Source organism: Prionailurus viverrinus, chromosome B4, assembly GCF_022837055.1.
Source record: "Prionailurus viverrinus isolate Anna chromosome B4, UM_Priviv_1.0, whole genome shotgun sequence".
Classification (NCBI taxonomy): Eukaryota; Metazoa; Chordata; class Mammalia; order Carnivora; family Felidae; genus Prionailurus; species Prionailurus viverrinus.
Window position 1 is genome coordinate 131,019,179 of NC_062567.1, and position 19,642 is coordinate 131,038,820.

The 19,642-nt window shown below is 44.2% G+C and overlaps 1 protein-coding gene across 2 annotated transcripts; it reads left to right on the top strand.

Annotated features, from left to right (window-relative positions):
* Positions 1–26: 26 nt before the first annotated feature.
* Positions 27–18,336, top strand: ADSL (adenylosuccinate lyase). Of its 2 annotated transcripts, none has more exons than XM_047867216.1 (13): positions 27–262; positions 4,092–4,295; positions 5,975–6,019; positions 6,760–6,839; positions 11,034–11,205; positions 11,417–11,463; positions 12,214–12,304; positions 12,703–12,772; positions 12,919–13,066; positions 14,771–14,861; positions 15,496–15,585; positions 16,353–16,529; positions 18,058–18,336. In XM_047867216.1, the coding sequence occupies exons 1-13, from the start codon at positions 92–94 to the stop codon at positions 18,142–18,144; spliced, it is 1,473 nt and encodes a 490-aa protein (XP_047723172.1). In that variant the 5' UTR covers positions 27–91; the 3' UTR covers positions 18,145–18,336. The 2 variants fall into 2 exon arrangements, with proteins under 2 accessions (XP_047723172.1, XP_047723173.1); XM_047867217.1 differs by lacking the exon at positions 27–262 and adding an exon at positions 3,278–3,354.
* The last annotated feature ends 1,306 nt before the right edge of the window (positions 18,337–19,642 follow it).

The window sequence follows — 19,642 nt, forward strand, 5'->3', positions numbered from 1 at the left end:
GTTCCGCCCCGCGTGGAGGAAGTCCCGTCCCCGGGCTTCCGCTCCCGCCCTCGCTGGCTCTGCCCTGACCTGGTGGTGAGGCGTGACCGGGATGGCGGAGGGAGGCGATCGTGGGGGACAGCAGGCGGCCTGCGGGCACGACAGCTACCGCTCGCCGCTTGCCTCCCGTTACGCCAGCCCGGAGATGTGCTTCGTGTTTAGCGACAGGTACAAATTCCGGACATGGCGGCAGCTCTGGCTGTGGCTGGCGGAGGCCGAGCAGGTAATGGGCCACCGGGATGAGGGGCCGGGCCCGCCCCAGCACGTGCGGGGCTCGGCGTCGCGCCTGGGCTTGGCCCCCGGGAGCAGCTGCCCCGCTATTTTCGGCCGGGTGTCCCTTTTCTGAGGAGCTGTGGCCCCAGGAAGGTCAGGGCAGGAAGCCCGGGAGCCGACACCTGTTGCCTCCTTTGTTTTGAGTCACGGAGGGTTAGAGGCGGAGGAGGCGGCGAGAAAGGCACGCTGTCATTTTAGGGATTTATCTTGGCCATTCCTGCAGGGATACACTGCTTAACACGGACCCTGAGCCCTTGTTACGTGCTATTGTGCTGATTTCTTTTCCCGTTTAACCCATAGAAACTTTGCAAACTAGGTGGTGCTTTCCCCACATTATACGGGAGAAATCAAGCCTCGGTGATAGCCAAGCGCGTTATTTGCTCCGAACCATTAATAGCGTACCTGGGATGTGAACCTGGGTTCAATGCAGAGCGTGAGAGCTTAGCCACCTTACCTTTCACAATGCCTCAGTGTGGTTAATGGCAGGACTGTCCCTACAAAATTCGTGTTTCCTAGGCCACTGTTTTTGCTCCACTCTACTGCACTTTCCCTCTAGGGAGGGAGAATCGGGGTAGGGGGTTATTAGATGGGTTTTCTGGTGTCTCTTTTAAGAGCTGCATATAGCGCTGTTCGGCCCAACGCTTTCAGAAATAGCTCCAGAGCGGCCTTCCCAGAGGAGTTGAAGAAAACTGAAAGTGATCCAGAGAGCTATACAGTTTCAGAGGAAAATGCCACAAGCCAGATGGCAATGCCTTCTCAAATGGCATCAGTAAACAGGGAAACAAACAGTATGTGCCTGGGACCCAAGTACAGAGGAACTCCCCAAACAGGGAACGCTTCCTAGATTTTCCCCCTCCCCATCAGTGTGCTCAAGAAAATTAAGTGACATAACAATAGACACTCCTATCATGCCTGCTCAAAAAAAGTAAATGACATAATACTAGACACCTTTATCATGCCTGCCAAGACAACTGTCTTAAGACTTGGCATATTAATACCTCATTAATCCTCAAAATAACACTGTACTGTAACTATTTTACAGATGTTTTACCGGTGACGGAATGGGGGCACAGAGAGACTTCATAAACTATTGGCTCAGACAATAATGGGTAGAAAGGGACATCAGTAGTGTGTGGTCATTTATCATGTACTGTTATGTACTCTTTTCCATTTCATATGATACTCCGTTATATAGATGAGGGTAGTGGCATTCAAAGACTTTGCAGAATGGGGCACCTGGGTGGCTCAGTAGGTTAAGTGTCCGGCTTTGGCTCAGGTCATGATCTCACGGTTCGTGAGTTCCAGCCCTGCATTGGGTTCTGCTGACAGCTCAGAACCTGGAGCCTGCTTCAGATTTTGTATCTCCCTCTCTCTCTCTCTCTCTCTCTCTCTCTCTCTCTCTCTTTTTCTCTGCCCCTCCTCCACTCACACTCTGCCTGTCATGAATAAATAAACATTTTTTTTTAAGTTGAAAAAACAAAAAAAACCAGACTTTCAGGATCACTGCAGCTAGTAAATGAAGCTGGAATTGAAATGTAGAGTCTGAATATGTGTTCTTTCCTCTGGCCAGTGTGCACATGGCCTGAAATGCATACAACGTTGGTATAATCTCCTGCGTTTGGTTTATCTTGTAGGGTGTCAAAATTAGCATAAACTAGGGGTGCCCGGGTGGCTCAGTTGGTTAAGCATCCGACATCAGCTCAGGTCATGATTTCACGGTTCATGGGTTCGAGCCCCACATCAGGTTCTGTGCTGACAGCTCAGAGCCTGGAGCCTGCTTCAGATTCTGTGTCTCCCTCTTTCTCTGCCCCTCTCCCACTCACACTCTGTCTCTCTCTCAAAAATAAACATTAAAAAATTTTTAAAATTAGCAGGAACTATGTAATAATTTAGTAGTTAAGACAAAAATTTGAGGAATAAGAGATTAGGAGAGGGGTGCCTCGGTGGCTTAGTCGGTTGAGCGTCCGAGTTCGGCTTAGGTCATGATCTCACGGTTTGTGGGTTCGAGCCCTGCGTCAGGCTCTGTGCTGACAGCTCAGCCTGGAGCCTGCCTCAGATTCTGTCTGTCTGTCTCTCTCTCTCTGCCCCTCCCCCACTCACAGTCTGTCTCTCTCTCTTCAAAAATAAACATTAAAAAAATTTTTTTAAAGATTAGGAGGAATGCAGAAAAGCAAGAGTGGGGGATGAATTTTGACAAGATGCATTGCTTGGGGATAAGAAGCAGTTTGGCCACACTGCCCCTGTTGCTTTGCTTTGGAAGGAGGACTGAGGTGTCCTATCTACTGGCTAACAGACACTTTGAGGCAGTTTTGCTCAGTGTGGCTACTGAGCTTTTGAAATGTGGCTAGTGTGACCAAGAAACTGAATTTTTACTTTTTACCATTTTATTCTTTTTTAAAATTTATTATTATTTAAAAACAATTTTTTTTAGTGTTTATTTTTGAGACAGAGACCCAGCGTGAGTGGGGGAGGGGCAGAGAGAGGGGGAGAGTAGAATCTGAAGTAGGCCCCAGGCTCCCAGTTATCAGCTCCAAGCCCAACGTGGAGCGCGAACCTGCCAGATTATGACCTGAGCCGAACTCAGAAGCCCAACTGACTGAGTCACCCAGGTGCCCCACTTTAACCATTTTAGATGTAAATAGCCACATCTGGCAAGTAGCCACCATCTCGGACAAGACAGGTCTAAGACGCAAGATCCTTCCCAAGGCCAGGACTTGGGAATTTCAAGTTGACGTTTGAATAAATTTCACCAGTCTATATGTGTAGCTCTTGGATCCAAGGGTCTGAGCTGCCTGGGCTGCAAGCTGCTCTTTGCCGGCCTGACTTTTCCAGTGGTGGATGAATGTAAGCTGTTGATGTGTTTATTTTCTCAATAATATCCTGCAAAGGCTTTGTTTTACTGAATTTGCTGTACGTAATTTGTTGGCAAAACCACTTACAACATTCTTAATTTTCATTTCTTGAAGTAAATCTGTCTGGGTCAAATGTAAAGCTGTGGCCTGGATCCCACACCTGGGGCACTTACATGCCAAGCACTAAGGGGTAAGCAATAAATACAACAAGGCTCTTCTCTTGTGGAGTATACATTGTAGGGGGAGGGACAGGCTAATGCATTTGTAAGAAATGTCATGTGGTGATAAGTGCTCTAAATAAATTTAGGCTAAAGGAATAGAAGAGTGACACATAAGAAGAATATTTCACATTGGCATCAGGAAAGACCTCTTTGAGGAGGTAACATTTGAGCCCAAAGACCAGACTGTGTGAGCCAGAAGAGATACAAGGGCAGAGGGAACAAAGATCAGAATTACGTTGTTGAAATATGCAAAATGTACATTGTTGTATATTTTGGTGTTTACGTAGAATGTAACTTACCATGATTCATTAAGAAAACCTTGCCCTTCCCCACCCATGTTCTTTTAGTTGCCCCAAATCTTACTTTAAGAATTGGGAGGTGGGGGGCGCCTCAGTCGGATGAGCATCTGACTTCGGCTTAGGTCATGATCTCGTGGTTGATAGTTCGAGCCCTGCGTCAGGCTCTGTGCTGACAGCTCGGAACCTAGAGCCTACTTCACATTCTGTCTCCCTCTCTCTCTGCCCCTTACCCGCTCAATGCTCTGTCTCTCTTATGTCTCAAAAATAAATACAAACATTAAAAAAACAAAATTTAAAAAAAAAGAATTGGGAGGTGGGACATAAATGCTAACATGAACCAATGTATTTCTCGGTGTCACTTCAAGTCATTGTGACGCTTGAGGTATTTTGTTTTGCCTGTTCTGCAGACGCTGGGTTTGCCTATCACAGATGAACAAATCCAGGAGATGAAATCAAACCTGGACAACATCGACTTCAAGATGGCAGCTGAGGAAGAGAAACAGTTACGACATGATGTGATGGCTCACGTGCACACGTTTGGCCACTGCTGCCCAAAAGCTGCTGCTATAATTCACCTTGGAGCCACCTCCTGCTATGTTGGAGATAATACAGTAGGAACCTGTGTTTTGTTTCCACTTAGGACTCGGTCTTCATAATGGATTTATAAATTTTATTTGATTTTTGTCTAGTTATAGGAAGTGACTCCATAAATCTTTAGTTTTAGGGGTATCTTAACACTGAGGAATTTTCTGCTTTTGTTATCCTTCCAATCTAAACTGTAAGCCTCTCATGACCTCCATAAAATAAGACCTGCAGATACTGTTTCTGCATTGGCTGTTTGGGCATAAGCCAAGGTCTTAGCGTTTTAGCGGCAAGGTAATTTTCTTTCCGAAGTCCTTTATAACTCTTTGCTGTAACGTCTGAAAAGAAAGAATTACATTATGATTCTTACGTGAAACTTAATTAGCAGAAGCAGCTTATCCTCAAACATAAAAAAGTAATATCTTTCATGAAAAGTAATAATTTTCCTAAGAATTTACCAAGTGCTTGGCACTATTCTGAGCACTTTGTGTGTATGACTTCTTGTATTCTTCACAAGAACCGTGAAAAAGGTCCTTTTATCTCCATTTTTAAACAGCTTTTTGAGGTGCAGTTTACATGCCATAAATTTACCCATCTTAAATGTGTGGTTCAATGAGTTTTAGTAAATTTATGCAGTTCAACCTTCACTATGCTCCAGTTTTACAACACATCCCTCACTCTGAAAAGTTCTCGTACCCGTGTGCAGTCACTTCCCACTCCTGCTTTCCAACCCAAACAACCGTTGATCTGCTTTCTTTCTCTGTAGTTTTGCCTTTTCTGGTAATGTCATAGAAATGGAATCAGAATATGTAGTCTTTGGGATCTAGCTTTATGATCCCTGTCTCTACAGATGAGGATACTTAAAGAGAAGTTGAAGAACTTGCCTAATGTCACACGGCTAGATAAGAATCAAGCCCAGGGAGAATGGCTCCACAGCTGTCCTCTTAATCATGCTGCACCCGTGGGACCGGAAGTTTGATTCCAGATACACTTCCAATTCAGAAAGAAGCCACTAATTTTTAAGTTGCCCCAAATGCTTTCAGTCTCAAGTGGTACCTAATAAAAGGCATCTGTATGTGTATTGCTCACATAATAGAAGAAGAACAATCCTTTCTCATGGGGGAATACGCTTTTTTTTGAATACCCCCTGTATTGTATAAGTTGGGCTCAGCAATTTGTATTGGAGTTGCCTGAAACACATCTCTTATTTTCCTCAAGAACAGCTTTAAATTTCCTAAACCTTGATGTTCTGGTTCATGTCTTTTTTGTTGTTGTTAGCAATGGTAGATGTGGAAAAAGGACAGAAGGCTAATGGAATGTGCCCCAAGGAAGCTTCTCAGATACTCAGGCACTCCTTTTGGAAAGATAGAAAGCTTGTTGACCTGGACATCTTCACAATATTCAGGATGAAGGTTTGCCCGTAACTGTTTTCCCGTCATTTTAGTTACCACATAAATTGGTCTTTAGGAGTATAAAGGTCTTGTTCCTTAGAGATCCCAGAAGTACTGCTCTCTAGGTTGATGTGCTTTTAAAATAGTAATCTGAAAAGAACAACTTCTGTTAGCATCTTCTGAATTGCACAGAGGGTTGCTAATAGTGAGGTAGGTGGCTAGCTGAGAAACCCAGTGGTGATGGCCAAAAAGTATTGTGTAATAATATTGTTTGGGCAAAGCTGTTTGATGTGAGACCACTGCATTTTCCTTTGCAGGACCTGATTATTCTCAGAAATGCATTTGACCTGCTTTTGCCAAAGGTAAGGAATTGGCAGAAGTTCCCTGCCAGCCCTGGATTCCCCATGATAGGAGATGGGCACCACTTACGAATAAATCAATGCAATGTGAATATAAATAGATTATTCTTTAGTCAGGTGAATGATCCTATATCTCATCTGTAGAACGAATTGTCTTTTTGAGTTAAAATGCTCTAAGTGAATCCTTTTTAAAATCTAGCCTTTTGGGGCCCTTGGGTGGCTCAGTCGGTTAAGTGTCCGGCTCTTGGTTTCAACTCAGGTCATGATCTCAGAGTTCATGAGATCGAGCCTCATGTTGGGCTCTGTGCTGACAGTGTGGAGCCTATTTGGGATTCTGTCTCTGCCCCGCCACTGCCTGTGCTCATGTGCTGTCTCTCAAAATAAATAAATACCTTTAAAAAACAAAACGTAGTCTTTTAATAAAGGCAGTTAACCAGCAGCATGTTGTTGACATTGGGTCAGATTCATGATTTTGTCCTGTTTTCCCTGCATGAGCATGTTAGTGGTCTCAAAATTGTGCAGAATAAGTTCATGACTTTTTAGATAGTCAACTCACGTATCAAACATTGGTTGCTCTTAAATCTTCAAGGCATTTTGGGATACAAAGATAAAAAGATAATGTCTCTGCCTTCCACAGGCTGGAGATCTAATTTTATATTAAATTGTCTGAAAGTTTAGTTCCTGATTATATAACGAGCTTACCCTGAACTCACCCTGTTTCTATCACATGGTCTTTCTTACAGCTTGCCAGAGTGATCTCTCGGCTTGCTGACTTTGCTAAGGAACGAGCCAGCCTTCCTACCTTAGGTTTCACACATTTCCAGTAAGTGATGTGATTACTTCTCGGGATTTGGGCTTGTTGGTATGCATTTGGCTTTCATTTCTTCCTTCATTTTCCCTTCTCCACGGAAGCTGGAGGTGAAGAAACTCAAAACATAGTTCAAGGGGTGCCTGGGTGGCTCAGTCAGTTAAGTGTCCAACTTCAGCTCAGGTCATGATCTCGTGGTTCATGAGTTCAAGCCCCATGTTGGGCTCTGTGCTGACAGCCTGGAGCCTGCTTCAGATTCTGTGTCTCCCTCTCTTTCTGGCCTTACTCCATGGTTCTGTCTCTGTCTCTTTCTCAAAAATGGATAAACACTTAAAAAAATAGTTTAAGCAAATAACTTAGGATGCTTATGAGGAATGAACCTGGTCCCTACCTTAAAAGCTATACTGGTGAGAGTTCATTTGGGGAACATTGGGAAATACGGATCAAGAGTGTTTGAAAGTATTCATCCTCATTGATTTAGTAATTCTGTTTTTGAGACTCCTACTGAAGTAAGTAATCTAAATTATGCAAAAAGTCTTACGTGCAAAGATCTTTGTTAAAATATTGGTGGGGCGCCTGGGTGGCGCAGTCGGTTGAGCGTCCGACTTCAGCCAGGTCACGATCTCGCAGTCTGTGAGTTCGAGCCCCGCGTCGGGCTCTGGGCTGATGGCTCGGAGCCTGGAGCCTGTTTCCGATGCTGTGTCTCCCTCTCTCTCTGCCCCTCCCCAGTTCATGCTCTGTTTCTCTCTGTCCCAAAAATAAAAAAAAAAAATTAAAAAAAAATATTAAAAATAAAATCTTTAAAAAAAATAAATAAAAATAAATAAAATATTGGTTATGATAGTAAGCACCGGAAACAATCTAGCTGTCCACAATAAGAGAAGAATTAAATGAGATATAGTATATTCATAGGCTTGAATAACATGTAGCCGTTAAAATGCTGCTTATAAGACTCATATTGTGGAAATGTGCGTAGGTTACTGTTTTGGGATAAAGACAGCATATGAATTGTACAAAGATTGGAAGAAATTACACCAAGATGTAAATATTAATTACTCTGGTTTATGAGGTAATAGGATAATTAAATTTTTCCCTATTTTGTATTTTTTTTTAATTTTTTTTTTTTAACATTTATTTATTTTTGAGAGAGAGAGAGACAGAGCATGAACGGGGGAGGGGCAGAGAGAGAGGGAGACACAGAATCGGAAGCAGGCTCCAGGCTCTGAGCCATCAGCCCAGAGCCTGACGCGGGGCTCAAACTCACGGACCGCGAGATCGTGACCTGAGCTGAAGTCGGGCGCTCAGCTGACTGAGCCACCCAGGCGCCCCACTATTTTGTATTTTTGATGTGTAAAATGTTCAAGTGTTTTTATAATTACCAAATAAAATCCTTTTCAAAGCAGATAATGTCATTTTTGGAATGCTAGTAGCAGGTTTCAAGTGATGATATTTGAGTAGTGGTGTGTTAGCATCTGCTTTACATCTTGGTGGGATATTGCTATGGCGACGAAGATACTGTCTCCTAACGTCGAGTCTAATCTTCCTTAAAGTTAGGGCCTGCACTTGTCGCAGAAACCTGAAGAAATTGTTCATGAGGAGTCAGTGCAAGGTGTGTTGGGGCTGGCCATGACAAATGTTGCCTCGTGCTGGCTCCCTAGCATTACCTGAGTTACGACTCCTCTCCCTCTCCTGTGAGTACTGGAGAGTTGTGGGCCTCCCAGTATTCCTCTGGGGGTAGCGTGACGAGAGAGGTATCTGCTGCCACGGTTAGCAGGCATTAAGCACTCAGAAAATGGTATTGGTGCATGAGATCACATCAGTGTGGGTCAGTTCCTACAGTCAAAGGGACCAGCTTTGGGGCACCTGGCTGGCTCAGTCGGTAGAGCATGTGACTCTTGGTCTCAGGGTTGTGAGTTCAAGGCCCACGTTGGGTATAGTGCCTACTTAAAAAAAAAAGCAGCTTTATTGAGATACAGTTCACATGCCATAAAACTCACCCTTTTTAAGTGTACACTTAGTGGGGCGCCTGGGTGGCTCAGTTGGTTAAGTGTCCGACTTCGGCTCAGGTCGTGATCTCGCAGTCCGTGAGTTCGAGCCCTGCATCGGGCTCTGTGCTGACAGCTCAGAGCCTGGAACCTGCCTCAGATTCTGTGTCTCCCTCTCTCTCTGCCCCTCCCCTGTTCATGCTCTGTCTCTCTCTGTCTCAAAAATAAATAAACGTTAAAAAAAAAAAGTGTACACTTAGTGGTTTTTAGTATATTTACAGATTTTTAGTATACTTACAGATTTATTTACAGTCACCAGTATATAATTTCAGAATATTTCCATCACCCTTCAGAAAACCCATACCCATTTAGTTATTACCATTCCCCCCTTACCTAGCCCCTTGCCATCACTGATCTATTTTCTGTCTATGGATTTGTCTCTTCTGGATATTTTATTTAAAATGTCTTTTTAGTGTTTCTTTTTTGAGAGCTAGAGGAGGGGGTGGCAAGGGGCAGAGAGACAGGGAGACAGAGATCCGAAGCGGGCTCCGCACTGACAGCAGAGAACCTCATGCAGGACTCGAATCCTTGAACCATGACATGAGATCATGACCCGAGTTGAAGTCGGACACTGAACTGACTGAGCCAGCCAGGCACTCCTCTGGACATTTTATTTGAATGCAATCATAAAATATTTATTTTGTTATGACTGGCTTCATTCACTTAGTGTTTTCGGTGTTCATCCGTATTGTGGCATGTAGCACATTCATTTCTTTTTATAGCCAAAATGGTGGATATACCAAGTTTTGTTTGTCCATTCTTTAGTTTGATAGACATTTGGGTTGTCTCCACTTTGTGGCTATTGTGTACAGTGTTGCTGTGAACAGATCCATGCAAGTCCATCCATTCATTTCTTTGCTTGTACCAGTAATCTGTTAGCAAGAGTTAGCTAGAAAACTACCATGAAATTAATTTGGGGATATATCGTCTCGTGATGTGCCTTCATGTTTGCTCACGGTTCATACTGTTAGCCTGATAGGAGAGAGAATCCATTTGGAATGAGCTAGGTCATTTGTTAGAACTCCCCATCAGGGCACCCGGGTGGCTCAGTTGGTTAAGTGTCCAACTTTGGCTCAGGTCATGATCTAACGGTTTGTGAGTTCGAGCCCCACGTTGGGTTCTGTGCTGACAGCTCAGAGCCTGGAGCCTGCTTCAGATTCTATGTCTCCCTCTCTCTCTGCCCCTCCCCGCTTGCACTCTGTCTCTCTTTCTCAAAAATAAACATTATAAATATTAAAAAAAAACAAAACTCCAACATCATTGCAGTTTGTTCTCATTATTATGCTTTATGTTCAGAAACAGACCGGCAATAAACTGATTTAGACTTTGGACGGGGAGCAAAGCCATTAGCTGTTAGGTTAAGAGTCCTTGGGTTATGTATGTTTTAGGGTTGTTGTCCACAGCATGGCTGCTTCCTTATCAAACCTTGTCTCCTCATAAAGGCCTTCCTTTACCGCCAGTCTAGAGTGGCATTCTCCAGCGTCTTCATCATTTTATTTTTTCATATTTCTGATAAAAAAAATCAGCAGTCACGTTTTTTACTTGTTTCCACTACAACGCGCGCTCCATTGGACAGGAACCTTGTCTGTTTTGTTTGTTGTTGTTGTTTTTATGTTTGTTTATTTTGAGAGACAGAGCATGAGTGGGAGAGGGAGAATCCCAAGCAGGCGCCATGCTCAGTGCAGAGCCCAGTGTGGGGCTCGATTCCACCACCATGAGGTCTTGACCTGGGCCGAGATCAAGAGTCGGCTGCCCAACTGACTGAGCCAGCCAGGTGCTCCTTGTTCATGGTATTTTCAAAACCAAGAACATATTAGCTATTTGGCAAATGTTTGTTACATGAGTATATTTGACTTGCCAAAGCCTGGGGACAAACAAAACAGGCGTTGTCCCTGCCCATATATTGCCTCTTGATGATAAAGAAAGAGCTATGTTAGGAGATCTTAGTTTCATAATCATTGAATATTTGTAAATGACGTTGAATCATAACTATTGCTCACTTGCTCACACTTCTTCACTCTGGTAAGAGACAGGTCTCTCTGTCTCTTACCTGAATTCTTCCTCTTTCCAGGGGTAGCAGTAATTGTTTGAAGAGGGAGTGAAGCTTTTATGAAGTAAGTCCTTGGTTTGAGACTTGTGTGTGTCCTCTTTGGGTCATTTTCAGGCCTGCTCAGCTGACCACAGTTGGGAAACGTTGCTGTCTCTGGATTCAGGATCTTTGCATGGACCTCCAGAATTTGAAGCGTGTCCGAGATGACCTGCGCTTCCGGGGAGTGAAAGGCACCACAGGCACTCAGGCCAGCTTCCTGCAGCTCTTCGAGGGAGATGACCAGAAGGTATTCTGAGAGCAGCAAGGGGACATGGAAGCTCAGTGGTGCGGGCACCAAGGACAAAGCTGACTTCTAGGATGGGCAGAGAGATGGATCCTGGGATGAGTGGAGTCTTTGGATCGAAAGGGGCACCAAGGATCGAAATCAGGGCAGGACGTTGAGATATTCTCATACTGGTCACACCTGGATTTCTATAAGGATGTCTTTTTCTTCCAAGGTAGAGCAGCTTGACAAGATAGTGACAGAAAAGGCAGGATTTAAAAGGTAGGTAAGTGGGAAAGGTGTTGGCTTCCCTGTTAAGTGATGGAAGGCCCGTGTTCAGTGCACCTCTAAATTTGACCCTTTTTCTTCCTTTGTTCTTCTACCCGTTTCCTTTTTTCTTTTTTTTTTTTCAAATGTTTGTTTTATTTTTGAGAGACAGAGCACGTGCAGGGGAAGGGCACAGAGGGAAGGAGACACAGAATCTGAAGAGACCCCAGGCTCCGAGCTGTCAGCACAGAGCCTGGCGCAGGGCTGGAACTCACGAACTGTGAAATCATGACCTGAGCCAAAGTCGGACGCTTTACCGACTGAGCCACTCAGACATCCCTACCCATTTCCTTTTAACTCCTGGGTTTTATTTTTGTATAGTCTAGATTCTGTTTTCTGATAATCTATAAGGAAGAAGGAAATAGTCTTACCCATGTTGAGGTCTCCGATGGATTCATCTAAATCTGACCATTTCCCTTGAGGGCTGCCAGGCTCCACCATGGCTCCTTCTTGCAGGCATTTCCATCGGGCTGTGAGGACACGGGTGCACAGAACCACCCTTCCTTCTGGGGCATGGGTGTTAGTAAAAAGGGTGGAAGAACAATTTGTTCCAGGAGCAGATTATCAGTGAGGTCATCTGGGCTCCGTGTGACTCAGTATACCAGTGAGACCAAGCTTTTGCTCAGGGTCGGTCTTTGCTCATTTGTTTGACATAGTCACATTTTGAAATATTTTTATGTATGGCTCTTTTCAATTTATTTCTAGGGCTTTCATCATCACAGGGCAGACCTATACACGAAAAGTGGATATTGAGGTGCTGTCTGTGCTGGCTAGCTTGGGGGCATCCGTGCACAAGGTGAGTGGTGGCAGCAGTTTGTGGGGCTGGGATGAGAGCTTTGCACAAACAGAAGGAATTGGCCTCAGAGCTTTGTTCAGTCGCATCTCTCAAGAGATGTCAGACTTCATTTTTCACCATCTGGGGCCTGTGGGTGAAGCCTCTTAAGGTGTCTTAAAGGACAGGACTGGATTCTGCGTTCTCATTAAAGTTCATCTGGCGTCGTCTTTCCGTGATGTCTGCAGCCATGTTTCACAGAAGTGTTTCCATGCTCCTTTACTTGTTATCCCTGCTCTTCAGGAGCCTGGAGAAGTCTGAATGAGATACTCTCCAGGATCTGTTGGGGAGGTGAGCTCACCTCCATCAGCCTAGCCCCTACTCCCAGAGTTCTGCACATCGTTGTGGCCCTTTCCCCCCAGATTTGTACCGACATACGACTCCTGGCAAACCTCAAGGAGATGGAGGAACCCTTTGAAAAACAGCAGATTGGTGAGTGTTGTGTGGAGACCTGGGAGCACCACAGAAATGTCAGGGGGCCCGTGGGCAGGTGTTGACAGCTCGCCCAGCAGCGTGCCTGGGCACTCATTGTCCTCTGAAGCCTCTCTGCCTTTGCTTCTCGTCCTTGTACGTGGCAGGCTCAAGTGCGATGCCATACAAGCGGAACCCTATGCGCTCCGAGCGCTGCTGTAGCCTTGCCCGTCACCTCATGACCCTCATCGTCGACCCGCTGCAGACGGCATCTGTGCAGTGGTTCGAGCGCACGCTGGATGATAGTGCCAATCGGTCAGTAAAAGGGGATGCCATGTACAGTGAGTTGTGGGGAGGATCAGAAGAGGAGCCTGGAAGCAGAAGGATGTTTTGAGCATCTGTGCATTTCCTCCTTGTCCCCACAGAGCATGGAGTCTAGCAGGGAGGCAAGAACATACAAAGAACAGTATGATGAGTGTAGGAACAGCGTGTGTATGAGATACGCTCTGTGTGAGCTAAGGGGAAGTCTAGGTGTGGGGGTCAGGAAAGGCTTCACAGAGGAGGTAATGCTTTAAGACTCAAGAAATCTAGGCATTTTTAAAAGACCTTTAAGACAGGATTGGAAGCATATATACAAGCATAAAGGCAGGAGAAAGAAGAGGGAGTTACTAGTAGGTAGCACGGGGGAGTAAAGTCTGTGTGACAAGCAATGAGGTAAAACATGATTATGGATCACAGCTAGTATATGATGGTCTCTGTAGGCCCTGAAAAGTTCAGTTACTGTGCTGGAGGTAGGTAAGGTGTCAGCTGTGATGTCTTGCCACAATTATATGGTGGTTCGGTATGAGATGGGTCAGAAGTAATTTGTAGCTGTGAATAAGGTACCAACATGCACATGGTTTTCTGCTTACTTAAAATTTTTATTTATTAAAAAAATTTCTTTATGTTTATTTATTTTTGAGAGATAGGGAGAGTGTGAGCAGGGGAGGGGCAGACAGAGGATCCAAAGCAGCCTCTGGACTGACAGCAAAGAGCCTGATGTGGGGCCTGAACCCATGAACCATGAGATTGTGCCCTGAGCCAAAGTCAGATGCTTAATCGACTGAGCCACCCAGGTGTCCCTAAAGATTTTCTTTTTAAATAATCTCTATACCCAACACGGGGCTCAGACTTATAACCCTGAGATCGAAGAGTCACGTGCTCCACCAACTGAGCCAGCCAGGCACCCTTGTATATATTCTTATTTAAAGCAGAGTCACGTTATTCTGGTTTGCTTGCATTGTATTAGAATTTGAGTGGAAAAGGATATATAGTTAAGCTAGTTCTCTGGGATCTGTGTGTAATCCAGGGAATAAGGCACTTATGAAAATAAGACATATGAACCCATTCAGAAGTCAGCCAGTAAATATTTTTCAGCAGGGTGTGACCTAATCATATGTGCCTGCTAAAACACCCTGCAACAATTTGGAGAACCAGTTTTAAGGGGATATGGATCTGGTCAGGACAAGTTAGGAGGCTATTTTTAAAAATTGAAGTCCATACTGGCACGGTGCTCGTGTGATTAGAGAAGAAGCATATGGGTATAAAATCAGTGGCAGATTGGCCAGCCTTGGTGGCTGATAGGAGTGAGTGTTAAGATCGGTGATGGGGTACAAGTGCCATTTACTGAAGATGGGAGCCACAGGGAGAAGAAGAGTAGGTTTGAGATGGTAAGCAGGAGGCAATGGAGAAGTGACTGCATCCAGTTTTGGGTTTGAGGTACCTACAGACCAACCAGGTAGAGCTTCTCCAGTTTGGTATGTGAGCTGGCTTTTAGGCAGGTGGTCTGGACAAGGGGTGATGGATTTGAGAGTCATCAGGATATTGGGGGTAGAGCCAAAGTCATGAGATTAAAGGAAGTTGTCCAAGTAGTACACGTAGCATGAGAAGTCAGTACGGCAGCTTCTTGGGACACACCCTATATTTCACTGAAATTGATATTTGCTTAAAGAGATAACTGAACGGCTATTTGTTTTCTAGACGTATCTGTTTGGCCGAGGCGTTTCTCACCGCAGATACTATATTGAATACGCTGCAGAACATTTCTGAAGGATTGGTGGTGTACCCCAAAGTAAGCCTCAATTAAAAAGCAAAATATTGGGGTGGGGGTTGGAATGTGGGAGGGTGAGTATAATCTTCTGCTCTGGAGTAAGTATGTTTGGTGATCTGCATTCTAGTCCAGTAGGAGTTGTTCCTAACCAGAGCTCATTCTTCAGGTTGTGACGTGGCTCTAGAGAACTAACTCTGGAATCCATAGACAACGTTTATAAAAAAGAGAAAAGGAAATACTTTGAATTGGCTTAAACTGTTCATGAGCTTCATGAATCATCAGCTTGGTGTGACTGGCAGAGTAGACTGTTTCCTTTGCCTGTTTTTAGGTACCTGAGGCAGATGGTTCGTTCCCATTATATACTTGGCTCTTGAGGTGGGGCACTGAAATTTAACAAAGTTGAGGTTTTATAAATCTTTCCAATGAAGCAACTTTTAAAAGTGTATTTAAATTGCTTTTCCTTTTTTAAATGAAAATAATACTTTAAATTAGAAAGAAAACTGAAATGCAGATTGAATCGATCCATTCTACCCTCTGTCTTCATAGATATGGTAGTTCATGTCCTTCTCTGTATTTTGCTGGTCACAGTTGATCTCTTACTGTGTGTATGACTTTGTAACTGTGAGGCATCTTAGCCCTTCGTTCATTCTTCTAGGTAATTGAACGGCGCATTCGGCAAGAGCTGCCTTTCATGGCCACAGAGAACATCATCATGGCCATGGTGAAAGCTGGGGGTAACCGCCAGGTTTGTTAACCCCTTATGCCCCTGGATAAATTGAAAGGGCACCTTTAGTCCTCCTCTCCTCCCTTAAGAATGAAAGCATTTCTGTCATCTGCCCTCAGTCATGGTATTGGTACAGAACAGTGACCATATTCTGCCATAGAGCAGGCTCATCTCTGGAGGGTGATTACGGTGAACTTGGTTTGTTAAAAGTGAATCACTTTATCACTTGTAGGAAAGGTCCACTCTTAGCAAAGGAATAAGGTCTGAATTTGTAATAGGAAATGATGGGAAGTGGGCACGACAGAGCACGTGGTTCACGAGCTGTTAGAGGAGCCAGCACAAGAGTCACTTGGGCGGCTCAGTCAGTTAAGCATCTGATTTTGGCTCAAGTCATGATCTCACAGTTCATGAGTTCAAATCCCGCATCGGGCTCACTGCTGTCAGCACAGAGCCTGCTTCGGATCCTCTGTCCCCTCTCTCTCTGCCCCTCCCTTGCTTGCTCTCTCTATCTCTCTCAAAATAAATAAACTAAAAAAAAAAAAAAAAAAAAAAAAAAGCCAGCACAAGATGGGCATTTACTTCAGGTACATCCTAGGTTATGTTCGGAGGGTTGAGATCTTGATGGAATTAGACTGTGAGGGGAACTTCCTCAGCCTGGGTGGGGAGTGGGTGGGTGGGCTTTGTGTATCAGCCATAGATAGACAGCATAGTTGTGGTATTGGATGATGGTTATGATGATCAGATGCCCTGTTAGTAAGTGAATCAACAATACCCCACTGTCTTCCTAGGATTGCCATGAGAAAATTAGAGTGCTTTCCCAGCAGGCAGCTGCTGTGGTCAAACAGGAAGGAGGTGACAATGACCTCATAGAGCGAATCCAGGCTGATGCCTACTTCAGTCCCATTCATTCCCAGTTGGACCGTCTGCTGGATCCTTCTTCTTTTACAGGTCGTGCATCTCAACAGGTAAGCACCAGAACACTTCTGTGGCACTAGAAGTTTCCCCAAATGCCCTCTTTTTACACTGCTGGGCCACAGAACCTGGAATACAGTCTTTAATGTTTCTTATAAAATAAGAAGTCTGATAAAAATGAGGCTAGGCAGAAAGAATTCAGAGCAGGCTAAAATGTGAAGGTTTGGTTGTATTAAACTGCCTTATTTCCCCCTGTGGATTTCTCTGAATTCTCTTTTGGTTTGGAGCATGTGGTATAATGGACAAAGATTGGGTTTTACCCTCAGATCAGTCAGGTTCATTCCTGACTTCTGGCTTTCATTGGCTGACAGGATAATATGCATCTCAGGGTGCCTGAGTGGCTCATTCGGTTGAGTGTCCACCTCAGGTCATGATTTCATGGTTAACATAGTAGGTCCCTGCATTGGGCTGACAGCATGGAGCCTGCTTGGGATTCTCTCCTTCCTCTGCCCCTTCCCCGCTTACACACACACATGTTCTCTCTCTTTCTCTCTCAGAATAATTAAATAAACTTTAAAAAAATATATACATCTCATGAGGTGGTGGTTATGTGAATTAAAAGGCCTAGCACAGTGCTTGACCCGTGGTAGGTATTCAGTAAATGTTTATCATTTTTCCCCTTGGCCTTTTGGAGACTGCAAGAGCTAATTCAAAAACATTTACGAGTGCAAACTGGGTGCTCAGTATGTATTCAGGTACTGTGCTTCATTCTGGGGCTTTAAAGATAATTCTCATCTTCAGGGAGCTCAAAACTTAGTGGTAAAGGCTTATAAAAAGGTCATTCATTATAATACCAAGCAGTACCTGTAGGAGTTGAGGGAAGCATATTCTTTTTAGGGATCACAAAGGAGAATAGGAGAGGTTGGGAAAGACTCTTGGAAGACTTGACATCTGAGCTGAATCTTAGGGAAAAGTAGGAGTTGGCAAGTAGATAGACATCCAACATGGGAGAGAAACTACAATCATTTGATTGTTGCTGGAGTAGCAAGTACCCAGAAGTAGTTACAGGATTTAAAGTTGGAGACAGACAAGAGTTTATCATTTCTCCTCAGATCACACTGGTGTTTTGGATTTGAGAGGCTTAAACTGGAGGTTGGAGACCAGTAAGGAAGCGGCTGCAGGGGGCCAAACAGTAGATGATGAGGACGTTGAGCCAAGGCAGTGGTAGATGCAGATGAGGGGAGAGATTGGAGGGCTCTTCAGGAAGTTAGAGCCTTGGCAGGTTGAATGAAGATGAGAGAAGAAGCCGTGATGATTTCAGCTTGGGTACTGGGTGGACGATGATGAGACCAACTGAAAGGACAGGCTGGGCTCGTTTGTGGGGAAACATGTAGGCATGGTGGGTTGAGCTGCCTCTGTCTAGGGAGAGATTTCTGACAGGCAGTGAAGAAATACTCAGTGGTGGGGTAAAAGCTTTATCAAATCAGGTCTCAGTGATATAAACTGACTTTGAAAAAAGCGTTAGCAAAACTTCCATCTTTACATTTTCTTTTGTCTTACATTTGCTTTTCTTTTTGGCAGGTGCAGAGATTCTTGGAAGAGGAAGTATATCCCCTGCTGAAACCATATGAAAGTGTAATGAAGGTGAAAGCAGAACTATGTCTGTAGCGTTGGAAAAGAATTAAACAAGAAGTCGTTGGCTTTGTTAACTTTTATTGCCAAGTCATGGAAGCCATTAGTTTAGTGCCTTATTTTACCTTAGGACGTATTACCTGAAATTGACACAGCACTTTCTTGTTGGTGTGGCGCTTTCACATTTCTCAGGGTTTACGATGCAGGAATAAATTACGTTGAATTGAACTCTGTTTTCTACAGCAACACAACCTGTAGTTGTTCATAGTTTGTTCTTTCAGGCACATCATCTAACTAGTCGAAGTTGTTTTACATGCTCACGTGATTGTGAGGGAGTCAGCAAATTCCTATTCCACTCTTCTGAAGGTAAATTTCATCTGTGTCTAGCAGAATAACCTGGACTGTGATTCACCATGGACTCTGATTCAGTATGGTTAGATAGCTTTGGCATCCAGCTTGGTTTGGCCAGAATAAGTAATGAAATCTGGAGTTCTAGGACATTCTCAAGCTTACTCTGCTCAAGTTGTATTTGAGCTCATGATAAGGTTTGTATATCAGGGAAATGCTAATTGGGTCTATTGATTTCATCAGGACATTTGACAATCTTTAATCCTGGTTACACAGTTTGATAGGTGATTGAACCAGCCTTAGCCAAAAAAGGAGCGTTAGGACTGTCCCCCCACCTGGAAGGAGAGCACTGGTATTAGTCCACAGGCCTCTATCCTTAGCCCTGTCTCATTCTATACATTGAGCGTAGATGAAAATGAAGAAAGTGTATTTATCAGATTTTCAAACAACACAAAACTAGGACAATTAATCAATACATGCATTTGGTAAGATAACTAAGATTTTATCCAACCTGAATAGACTGAAATGATATGGTGAAAACTAAGAAGAAAAAACTAAGATACATGTAAGTTAAGCTTAAACTCAGTATGAACCAGAAGTGGTTGCCAGTGAGATCATTTAGGATGTGTTAGTAGTAGTATAGTGTCCAGAAAAGCCACTGTAGTCTTACGGTGCCACCACGTGGCATTATGTTCAATTGTGGAAACCCAGTCTGAGGAACAGAGAAACTTGAGCCAACCTCCAAAGAAGACTTTGAGGGTGAAGGAATGTCTGAGCACTCAATCCTGTGGGAGAAAGTTTGTCAGTGCTTCAAATACCCCTTTGAGGAGGAAGAGTGACTTAGGTATTTGTTGCCCCAAGAGACACCATTGAAACACATAGGCATTGTTGAGAGTTTGAGGCCAGTTTGGGCCCAGGATTGAAGCGACTATGAGTGAGTGATTCTCACCCCGCCCCTTCAGCTCAATCAGAAGCCAGACTACCTAGTTGTCAGGAACCGGAATGTTGCAAGAGAAAAGAGGCTGAGTCGGCTCTGACCATGTACAATCAAAGGTAGTCGGGAGTAAAGAGCCCAACCTGTTGGAGAATAGGAGACAATCCTTGAAACCAAATTCTAAATACAGTTCAATGTAGCAAGCAGTCTTGGAAAGCGTGGAACCATAGGACATCTCAATTCTTGTAGAAA